Consider the following 12,762-nt stretch of genomic DNA (forward strand, 5'->3'; position numbering starts at 1 on the left):
TTATAAAAAATTAATTCAATTATGTCTACTTTTAATAGACTGTTTTATAAGCGTACTTCTAAAACAAAATTTTTCTCTAAATTTAATCAATCTGAAATTAGATATTACATTTAAAAATTCGCAAGAAATAAAAAGTTATTCTAATTAATATTTTAATATTAATCTGATTATTATATATATATTATTTAAAAGATATTACTTACAAATTTATAAAAATACAAAAGAAATTTATGATGTATGGATACACTAATCGATGCAGTTGCTCTAAAAAAAAAACAGCAAAAAAATTTATACTTACTTTATATCAGAGTTAAAATTGTTGTAAAACATATTCAATCTCTTCGGCACGTTATCAAACGCTTTCAAATCCACGATTTGTTCCTCGTTCGAGAAGTTCATTATTACGTAAAGAGATCCATTGTCTTCGGTTTCCCTAAAGAAATTACAATATATCGTGTACATAACTTTTCATTGAAAGATGGAGGAAACGATAGTATCACGATCGATCAATTTTGATGATTAAACTGTAACTGATTATACTGCATATTCACACAATTATAAAACATAATAAAAATATAATGTATGCAAATAACGAAATCATTGTGATTATATATTTCTTAATAATCAATTAGTTCCTTTTACTTATATTTTCTTTTCCAATATAAATATTAGCTCTTTCTTATACGTATTGTTAGCTTACCTTTGTTCTTCTTTGTTATAAAAAATTTTATCACTGTTGATAATAAAAAATAATTTTTTAAATGTACGAGTATTTTTTAAATGTATGAGTGAATTTTATCATAGCTTAATAATTAAATTTAAATTAGATATTTTGAATAAAAAGGATACCTGTGTGAATGGTAAAATGTTTTAACGATCAATCGTTTAATCTAGTCGATCGAAATTGATCGATCATAGACAACGTTTTCCAATTTACACAGATACTATCTTACCTAGAGAACGCGAAAACATTGTCGTTCAGCATCCTCGTACTTAAATTGGCCTCTTTAAAGTATGGCGATTTTTTCAGCAACGCGAATTTCTTGTACATATTGAAGAACGAGTTCTTGTCCTTCTTTTCAGCAGCTAGATTGACAGTCTTGTAATTTTCATTGACACGAAGCCACGTATTAGAGCTTGAGGAAAATCCTACGAATCGAAATTATTCCTTATTGAATTCATTAAAAGTTTATGATTTTCTTTCTATGAATATTCTACAATTATTGTTAGAAAATATTTTCAATGTTTTAGAATCAGTTTCATAATAACATATTTTCGATATTTTCGAATGATATCATATTAAGAAAACATAAATAATATCAGGAAAATATCAACGATATCTGATAAATATGATTTTTGTTCAAAATAGAATAATCGATATGAAAACAAATACGTTCTCATTATTTTTCCTTTTTATGGAGAAAACAATTAGATATTAGTATTTTAATTATTAATCAATTGATTTACTTGTATATTTAAAGTCGTGCATAATATAAATCTTCAAAGTATTCGATATTATTGCAATTAATTTTATTATGCTCATAACTATATAGATTTTTAAATTTAAAAATTCCGAATGATTAATCTACTTAATAATATTTAATATCAATTCTTTCGATTCTTAAGATGATCTTTATGTAAAATCATTATATAATACAATTTGCACAATTTCTCTGCAATAAAAGTCATACTTTGAATACTTTTGCTTGCTGCAAAATTTTATTCACCTCCTCACAAAGATTAAGATTCGTTTAAATTGTCGCCTTTACGATTGAACAAAAATATCACATCCGGTGTAAAATTAGGAACTTACCAGCAGAAAGTGAGTCGTCCCATTGGAATGGCGTTCTCGCGGGATCTCTCGACATTGTTTGATAGTTTTCTTTACCGGCACCGCATCCCTGTGGATCCTGCGTGTCCTCCCACGAGATATAAGTATCCGACATACCAATTTCATCACCGTAATAATTCACGGAAACACCTGGCAGCAAAAGCGACATCGTGGTGATCATACGGGCCTTCTCTTCTCCAAATCTCGACACCAATCTCAATTGGTCGTGGTTTCCGGGCTGCGGACAGAATTTTAAAAGCGTTCAGCGCTTTTTGTCGTTGTTACGTGTAGATACGCGTATTTTCGTTTAAATATATTAACATGCGATTATAGCAAACTGCAATATTATATCGAAAGTTATAGATCCATTTTGTTGTAACCATAATTCTTGTAATGATAATTAAATAAATATATTTTTGTGAAACGTTTCATAGGAATTGTTTCGAATTGTCCACAAATGCGTTATGGAATATGTATAGGATGATTTATGACAAGTGAAAAATAGAAATTATTTCTCGATTTTGAATATATATATATATATATTAAAAGTATATGGAATATTATTGTACAATGAAAATCTCTACGTAGTAGAAGTTCGTGTTATAAATTATTGAACAATATTTGCATATTTTCATAAATAATTCATTAATTACATCTATGTGTCATAAAACATACTTCATAATATTAATTTAAAATAAAAAAATTTATTTCTTAATTTAACTGATAGCTTAAATTTTGTACTATCCGAAAAAAAGAAGTGAAACTTTTAATATCTATAGAAATTTATTCTTATCAAATTTTACATAGCTATAAGAATATTGAATTATCATTACTGGCTTCTGTGATTAAATTTATTATCCATATAGAAATTTTCTATCTCTAAAATATTAATTTACTATTAAATTATGTCAATGTAAATACTTTTCTTCCTTTTTCTTATTATTACTTAAGTTTCAGTTCTACGGAATATCAAATCTTCACCAATACTTTCTGCAGTTATTGTTATTCTTAAATTCTTATCCATTTTTATGGAAATTCTTTTACAATTTAATAGATACAAAATTTAATAAGATATTTTAATTATCTAATTTGGAATTATATTAATTTTCATCAAATTACTCGAATGTGGAGTATTTTACGTATTTTTTCTCGATCCACCTCCTTTTTTCTAGCAAACGTTTTTTTTACTAGTACTCCTCGACACTGAAATATCGGTTTTCTGGCTTGAAATTTCACGATCGAACGCTCAATGCGCACACGAGCTCGATGAACCTCGATGCACACACGGAATTCGAAGAACGTGAGTGGAAAGAGGCTCGTTTCGACCCTTTTCAGCCATTTCGTGGATATTTTTTAAGCTCGTTCACGCGTGGCCATCCTCGACGTCCAAAGGCAGAGCCTCGAATTCGAAACAGTTAGGTCCATCGATCGTTTTTCCAATCGAACAAGTTCGACCACTCTCGTATCGTTTGCTTCTAGGATAATTCGATTTTCCTTCGATCTGTCCATCGTTCAACTTTCGAACAAATAAATGCGTTCGTAGATGTTGGATAGTGAATCGATTTAGTCGAAGAAAGTTTCAAGACTTTTAAACGTGGGATCGAGGAACCGAGTTTGCGAGCAAAGAAATTTCACGTATATAAAAATCTTGTTTTTATATGTGTTCATAAAATTTTTACAAGCGTGTAAAAACATGTATAAAGTATTTTAAATTTTGGCAAAAATTATTGAAATGAAATAAGAAATAATTCAATTTGTAATAATATTAAATAATTAGATTATTTATTATTTATTATGCTTTTGAAATTTTGAATATTAGTATATTTTATGGTTCTGTTTACAAAAATACATTATTATATGGATATAATTGAATACGTATATTAATAAAATATATCAATGTTCAAAATTGCAAATAAACAAGATCTTGCACTCTTGTCAAATCATCCATCAAATCATAAAATTCAGATAGCGTAGTACTTGACATAGTCTTTGAACCTTGAATAGGTTCAAGATTGAAGTGGATCGAAACACGATCCTGTACTCAAAGCTGTCGAGGTTCTCTAATCTCTCAGAGTGATATGGAGAGCAATTCTACGACCTACTCTAGATTCTTTTCTTCTACCTCTTTTTTCTTCTTTTTTTAAATAATTATTCTTTTCATTTTCTATCATTTATATCATTCTATTCTTTAATTTCTATTCTAAATTTTTTAATTACTCATAATCTTTAAGATTCCAAGCAAAATAATACACAACCCTTCTATGAATTAAATATTTTGTAATTTTGATAAAATTTCTTTTAAATTAAATTGTTTAAATTTCAATTAAATGTTAATGAAAAATATTTAGATAATAAAAAGATTAGAAACATCAAATTTTACAAAAATTCAATTCTAATAATCTTGCTTGAAGTAATCTACTTTGAGACTCTTAATATCGAAAAGTGATTTATCATAAATCACAAGATTTTCAAAAGTTAGTTAATTTTTTAAAAAATATTATGTTATTCTATTACTCACCACCCAGTTAGGAATACCAGTTGGTGGCATGTACGTCATCCAATTATCAACCAATTTCTTGAAATCTGATGAATTTGAATTCCTAGAGACGTTCTTGATGAATGCAAAATTGAAGGGAAAATCTGCTCCGTAATCGTAATATTTCATCGTCATGGACAAATTCGTGTATGCCTCGATAAGCATGTGTTTTGGTTGCGGGAATTCGTCTAACACATCTCTAAATTTGCGAACTACATTGTAGGTTTCTGGGATATCGTGAGTGTAGATCTTGAGAGTGTACTCAGTTTTGTTGGGATCATTTGTTTCACCTGATAGGGGTTCGTCTAAGAATCGCATATCTTCGCAAATGTAAGGCAGAGCATCTACTCTGAAACCATCAAGTCCTCTCTTCAACCAGAATCTAAGAACGTTCTGTAACACGTTAGAATAACATATTATTAAATGCACAATTGTTAGCAATGTAATTTGAATCAATTGAAATTTTATTAAAATTCTTTCCATCTTATTTTTTATATTAAATGATATTAATAATAAATATAACAAAGATAATATGAAGAAGATTCGTTCCTAGATAGATTAATATATGTTTTCTTTTAAAGATATCAATAATATTCTATTTATTATTTTATTTAAATTACTAATGATATAAGTGAAAATTTAATTTTCATTATGCTTTCATTATATCATAATATAAATTATTTAGTAATTATATGACAAAATTAAAAACATTTTTCACATTTTTGAATTATTATTATTATTTAATAATAATTCATAACAAATAATATATGGAAAAAAATATAAAATAGAATAAAATAGAATGTATGGATCGCAATGAAATGGTTATCTTCTTTGTTAATTTAAATTTAAATCTGTTAATTTAACACGTGATGAAGGAAGAATCATCAGGTGTCCTACGATTTCATTTGAATCATGGCCGTTAAAATATTCGTCATACAATCGAATTTGTATTTTATTCGAGATAGTATATCGCTGTATTTAAATTTCAACGATGCACGGCCAGATTTAACTCGTGTTTTCGCGATGTCCGTCGAATTTCATTGGATCACGGTTTTACTCCTTTTAAAATTTAAATTTACCGCGTAAATATCACAAGACATCGACAGAATTCCAAAGTGGATTTGGATTGCTCCAAGATTTCGTTCCGAATCTAAATTTACTTCATCAGATTTTTTAGTTTTTTATGCGTAAAATATATTCTTAGCACGATGAATTGAAAATTCTAATAATTTTTAATAAATTAGATAATGAATGAATTTTTATCGTGATCCAAGAATAATTTTCTGTCAATAAATATCAGTGATTACAATGAAAATCTTTACGTATCTATATCTAAATTATAATTAAAATTTTTTTGTTATATTGTAACTTTAAAAAAATATTTTAATATTTAAATATAAACAGAAGTAACTACACACACATATATATAGTAAAAGTTAATTATTTTATTTTGATTTTGAAACAATAGGTGCGTAATATTTAACTTAACTTGTTAACAGTAAAAACTATCATTATAAGTTTTATCATTCTGGACTTCAAAATTTAATAATATCTACAAAAAATATTACAAATATCTAAAAAAAAAAGAAAAAGTTGATTTACACTCTTGAAAATAATCTTGAAAAATTTAAAAATATACTTTTTTAATTTTCATTAACAATCGTCCAGAAAAAGTATCGTTATATCCATAATTATAATTTAAGTAAATTTATTTATTTAAATAACGCGCATTTTATTAATCATTTTATTATTTTATTCTTTTAATTATCAAAGGGAACTATCAATAATAATATCTATAATAACTATCAATAATATAGTAAAATAATTTTCCGTCAATAAATTGTATAAATTGTATAATATACACGAATAATGTACTTGCATTTTCAAGAAAATCGATAAGAACGAAGAAATGAATCAAAGTCATGTTTATCAAATAATTTATCGAAATAACGAGTGCACTTATTTGTATCGTAACGTGTGATCGATTTATAAAATCAGCAATCTCGAAGAAAATCACAACTTTGACATCGTCTAAATAAAAAAGAATGAAAGAAAGAAAGAAAGAAACTAAAGCTAATGATTGTTTATTACGAAACTAATTATTAAATCTCAGATTAATAACGACACTGGATGCTATTAATCACTGTTGAACTTATTGAATATTGAAAAAAGAAGAAGAAGAAAAAAAAAGATAAAGAGAAAAAGGGAAAAAATCTTGAAATATGATTATTTCTTGTCTCTTCTGAAAGAAATTTATGTTATATTTTTATAATTTGATATTTCTATATTGTTTCTATATTTCTATATTTCTATAATTTTTTTATAATATGGAAAATATTATTCGAAAACAATGGAGAAAGTTTCATCTTCATTGTGTAATAGCATTTATTTTAAGTTTGACAACAATTTCGTAATCTATAATCCCTTTGAACATAAGAATGATATGATAAAAAAGAAATCCGATATCAGTTTAAATAGAGGAGATTGTTCATAAACATGTATACAAATTGCTTGTTTTCTTTGAAAATAACATAAAATTTATTTATTTTTCAAAAAAGTTTTTCTGAACCATTTTTTTTTTAAATATCCTTTTATAAAACTGAATAAATATTATAAGTGAAATTTTATAAGCTACCAATTCCAATCAATTTCTTCGTATATCAGTAATAAGTTTGACAATATCAACACTGCTTTATAAGTGAATTTCACAAATTGTATCTGATTATCCTATTTGATCTAAGAATATAATAGAGAAGTCAGAGTATTTACAATTACAGTCAATTACTGTTTCTTGTTAATTCACTAGTATTATTAATTGAAATTCTTTTATAAAATATTTTTTTTTTATTTTTGCATATTGAATATTAAAAATATTCAAATATTTTTAACAAAATTAATAATGATATTTATTAAGACACATTGATATTTATCTATTTTCATTACATTTTTTTCAAAGAAATTAAAAATTAAGAGACTTTAGAATTACACATTATTTTTTTTTCCAGGGAAATAAAAGAAGAATCTAATGTAAAGAATTCTACAATTGTTCTAATGACATTTTAAAAAATAAAAACAATAAAGAAATTTTATATATAATGATTTCTTTCAGAGATTGCTTGATAATGATGTAACTATTGATATAATAAACTATTGATATAATAGATAAAAAAATCAGTATCAGTATGATTACAATCTTTTATAATTAAATCTATAAAAATTACATAGATAAGGGGATCGGTAGATAATTGACTTTCATATGATCTAGGAAATTTAATCAGATTTGAACACAGATTTAAATGAAGTTATGTACAATAAGCTGTCTTATTCCACATAACTTTTGATCAATATGATTCAATGTGTCTTTGTTTGCTTAATTTTGTCAAGAAATTCTCGACCTTGAACCGAAAATGGAATTTCATTGTTAGACAAGAGATGATATCAATGTGAAGAACATATTTTTATATCAATGAAATCAGATCGATTCATACGATGAACAATTTATGTATACTGAAATTCTCATAGATGATTTTTAGGTAAAGGCTAATATTTTAAAATTTTTAATAATATCATTATGATTATTTAATATGATTGAATATATTTTTGTGTTTTATAATGATCAATGAAAAATTTTTTAATGAATATTTTTATTAATATTTTCAAAAAAATATTTATATATAAAAAATCATATTTATAATATTTAAACTTTATTAAATGTAAAAAAATATTTGTCGCCTAGATGCAAATAGAGATTAATATTATATTGGTTATTAAAATTTATAAGGAGATAAGGAGATGTAAATTAATATAAAAATTTAATTTTTATTATTTCCAGTTTTGATTTGACTTTGACATTACTAATATTTTCTAAATTTTATTATAATATTTTATTATGGATAATGATGCAATTAAAAATTATATTTTTGAAGGATTTTCCATATTATAATTATAATTAATATCTTTCATGAATATATAATGAATTTAATAATGTAGCATAATATTCTGCCTATAATAGCATATGATCCTATCATGATAATAATGATACGATTAATTCTAATATTCTGATATTATAATATAAATTTTTTCATTCAATTTCAAATATTTTTAAATAATTATTAAATAATATATATATTTAATATATATTTTTATTACAATATATATATATATTGTAATAAAAATGTCGCACAAAAAAATAACAAGATTATTAAAACATATTTGTTCAATTATATAATTACAATCTTATTAAATTATCCTATTTATTAAATTTTTCATATTTTTGAAATTTTCATTAAAATAAAAAATACGAATTATTATAATTTTATAAATTTAATTCAATGAAAATTATAGATATGCACTTTTGAAATACATATAATATATCAAATGAAATTTATGATATTGTTTAATCAAATTTGTTTGAAGGTATATATATGTTGATATTTTCATGATCAATATTTTATCTATAATACAGTAATATTACATTATATTTATTTCAGAAATAATTCTAAAAAATTAAAAAAGTACATATCGTATTATCTCATAAATCTATATTATATAAAATATACAGAGTTTATATTGTTTAAGATTACATGAATTATTATTTTTACAATACTGTAATGCAGAATTATAAATCTCTTTAAATAAACTTTTAAATCTCGTTCTTTTATTGATTCATATCATAATTATTAATTTCTCATTATTGAAATTAACTATCAAGATAATTTTTGAAGATGTTAATATCAAGTTAAATTATCAACATGGATGAAATCATGTAAATCTTACTGATTACTCAATTAATTAATTACTCAAATTGTTTGAATTTATTAGGATATAATTCAAGATAATATTAATGAATTAATAAATAACAACTTTTATTATAAACTTGTTTATAACTTCTCTTATAATATTTATATCTTTTGATTATCTTATTTAATGTAAATAAGATAATCAATTGATTTATAACTCTAAAATTTATTTTTTAAATTTTATTTGCTTTATTTATTACTATTATAAAATTACTATTATAAAAAAAATTGATTAAAAGCATTTACTTATGACTTATGATTTGTGAAATTATTATTAGCATTGTTTATTTGTAATTTCTAATTCGTAAAATTTATTTCCATTTGTTTTATTACCAGACTTATTACTGCTATAAAACAGAATTTATTAGGAGTATCTACGTATAATTTATGACTCGTGAAATTTCTCCAATATTAGCTCAAAGAGCCTAAGTTTAGATTATACGATACATACAATATTTCAGATTATATTTGAACGAACTCTACTTAATGAAATTGTTTAAACATCACATATTTTTTTATTGAATCTTGTGAATTAAAATTTGAAGAATGGAGTTTCAATAAATTTAATATATGTAATGTAGTTGTGAAAGAATATTTCATAAAAAATTGAATTTGATTGTCTCTAATCTTAAATACAAATAATTCAATGTACTCACTTGCATTTCATCCAGTACAGCTGGATTATAGTAATTTAAATCTGGTTGTTCTGGTGCAAATTGGTGCAGATAATATGCCTGTCGTTCTTCCCGCCATGACCAAGCTGATCCACCAAATACGCCTACCTGTATATAAGCATACGTTTGTATATTTAGAAAGTGTACAGAAATGAAATGAAAAAAAAATTGCAAGAGATTATTTCGACGTTATACAGATGTAAAGCTTTGAAAATTTTTTAATTAAATACACGAAGTAATATCAAATCTCGAATAACAATACGAATTCTATGGCTCTTAATAATAAAGTAAAATATTTTTCAAAATGTGAATATGTTTTTTAAACAAAAATTAAATTTCAAACTTCAGTTTTGACGAAATACTCGAATCACAAAAATAAAAATTGAATTATGAAAAATATTTGAAATTGAATTCCATAAATGTCATTCAATATTTCGAATTATATAGCTTCTACTTGAAAGCAATCATAACAATTAGAAAACTGATGTGAAAAATATTAAAAATATAACGAATGAATTTATGAATTTAAAATGATTGTTATTTTTTTTTTTTTATTAGCAAACAAATCACTATTTGCCATATATAATATGATTTCAAAATAATGGCATTTGATCATTTTTATTTTCATTTTTCTTTTTAAATAAATCTTCAGCTTCTTTATGTATAATCCAATCTCTTTTTTATTAAATAAGAAAGGTGTTTATTTTTAATAGATAGCTGCAAAAAAAGAATAAGAAAAAGAAAAAAAATATAATATTTGGTATCAATGTTTTGAAATTTTAGATTAAATGAAATATATACATATATAAAATAATGTGAAAATAAATATTTTGTCATGAATTTATAAAATTATTTTAGCATATTTATTGTTAATTCAATTTTGAAATATATTATAGATTTTTTAACTACGACTAAAAATCCATAAAAATCATAAAGTTATACGATATATTAAAAATAGTTCAAGTGAAAAATAATTAGATTAAAATTTCGAGAATCTTGAAAAGTCTTTTAAATTATATTTTTTAATGTTCGAAATTATAAAATCTAACTTTTTTTATCTTATTCTATATTATTTTATATCTTTTTTATCTCTTATCTTGCTGAAAAATCTAAGATCAATCTATGAAGTATAAGTTTAAAGTGTTATTTTGTCAAGTATGCTTCAAATTCTTTTATTCTAGAAATCTTTCAGATTTTACTTATCAATCGAGAAGCAAATTTTTATTATCATCTTTTTCATTACGATTGCAAATTTTTTTAAAGTCTGAGATTGAATAAACTTTGAAATGATTTATTCTTTTAGGATTAATTTATTATATAATAGATTTATTTTTTTAGATGTGGTTTATTATTTTTTAAAGATTTATTTGAAAATTTACGAATAAATTTTTTTATAATGATTTTGTTTGAAAATACGTCGACAATTATTTCGTGCGAAAAATTTAGATTTCTAATAGGATGAACAAAACAAAAATTCGGCTCACAGTCTTTCTATTAAAACAATAATGAAAAAAAAAAAAAAAAAAAAAAAAAGACAAATGAGATTCGTCTAAACGTGGAATAAATACTGACAGATTAATTTTTTCAAAAATTAAACTGATTTAAATATTGTGTAAATTATGAACCGAACGATATATTTAAACTTTAATAGATCGTATATTATTATTTTATCTAATATAAAATAATTTCATCTTTTCTTTTAATGTAAATCTCATGTTTTTCTTTAAAAATTAACTTTATTAACAAAATTATTAAAGTATTAATATCGAAATATATTACACACATAAAAAAAAAAATAAATTTTAAGTGAATTATATTATATTATAAATAATTATAAGTGAATTTTCATTCCAAGTACTAATCTTTAAATTTCATTTTCTTTAATAGTTGCTTCTAAGAATTAATGAATTTTACTACTGAATACTACTTCGGGAATTAAAAGTTATTTTCTTAAAATTAAAATTTTTATATACATAATTTTTCTTATATCAATTTTCATTAATAGTACTGCTATATCAGTGTTTGCTTCCTTATTTTCTTCAATATCCTTTTGTTTTCAATAATGAATTTCAAAAAATTTTCCAAACAATTTAAACAATGCTTACCCAATTATTTGGTGGAACACGTTTACCATTTACAATTTTTCCTGGATGCCAAATATAATAGTTGTTATAAGGTTCAACGTTTTTCAAACTCAACTGGAACCATTTGTGTTGATCAGATGTATGATTCGGAACGAAATCCAAGATTATCTTCAGTCCCTTCTCATGTGCAGCATTGACTAGGTCATCTAAATCTGATATGGTGCCAAATATGGGATGAACGTCGGTGTAATTGGAAATGTCGTAACCAAAATCGACCATAGGGCTTGGATAAATAGGGGATAACCAAAACATGTCGACGCCCATTTCGAGAAAATGATCCAATTTTTCTTTAATACCTGAAAAATAAGGATGGAATATTATTGATTGGTCTCTCTTTCGAAAAATGAATTCTCTTTTTCTCGAAGAAACATTAAATCTTTAGTTTACACCCAAACAAAATATTCGAATAAGAACAAAATCCAAGAAACGTTCCGATTTCATTTAAAAAATAAAAAAGAGGGGAAAAAAAAAAGAAATGAAAACATCTAACACTTTAAAGTTATTTTTCAATGACGTCACTTCATTAACTCATAACCGCGTAAATTTCGTAACGAGCATCGCAGAAATGCTGAAAGTCTCTTCCGGAACACGTCGTTTTCAAGCAGCGTCAAAGCGTCGAGAAAAAGACGAGCGAGAAATTTTCATTAAAATTTATTTTCTCGCGTTTAAGCGACATTAACTTGTTCCCTCGAGTGTTTCACATCCCTTTCTGCGGTTCTCGCGCTTTCCCTTTCTCCCCGATTAACAAGGGTACGCGGTTAGGTCTCCCTGTTAATTA

The 12,762-nt window shown here is 24.1% G+C and overlaps 2 protein-coding genes across 16 annotated transcripts in view; one reads left to right on the forward strand and one right to left on the reverse strand.

Moving 5' to 3' along the window:
* Positions 1-12,762, forward strand: part of LOC100869740 (dual specificity calcium/calmodulin-dependent 3',5'-cyclic nucleotide phosphodiesterase 1) — a 192,521-nt gene that overhangs the window by 148,110 nt on the left and 31,649 nt on the right. The window lies entirely within an intron of this gene.
* The window catches only part of Hbg3 (alpha-glucosidase), a 49,117-nt gene that overhangs the window by 240 nt on the left and 36,115 nt on the right, over positions 1-12,762 (reverse strand). For all 3 annotated transcript variants that reach the window (XM_031915545.2, XM_012484561.2, XM_012484562.2), the window contains exons 3-8: positions 11,946-12,280; positions 9,823-9,948; positions 4,350-4,760; positions 1,814-2,069; positions 954-1,149; positions 299-433 (exon numbers count right to left, since the gene is read on the reverse strand). In XM_031915545.2, coding sequence (XP_031771405.1) covers positions 299-433; positions 954-1,149; positions 1,814-2,069; positions 4,350-4,760; positions 9,823-9,948; positions 11,946-12,280 — 1,459 coding nt within the window. The remainder of the gene's footprint in view (positions 1-298; positions 434-953; positions 1,150-1,813; positions 2,070-4,349; positions 4,761-9,822; positions 9,949-11,945; positions 12,281-12,762) is intronic.

This window comes from Apis florea, unplaced genomic scaffold, assembly GCF_048593485.1.
Source record: "Apis florea isolate Af1SG1 unplaced genomic scaffold, ASM4859348v1 contig_2835_pilon, whole genome shotgun sequence".
NCBI lineage: Eukaryota > Metazoa > Arthropoda > Insecta > Hymenoptera > Apidae > Apis > Apis florea.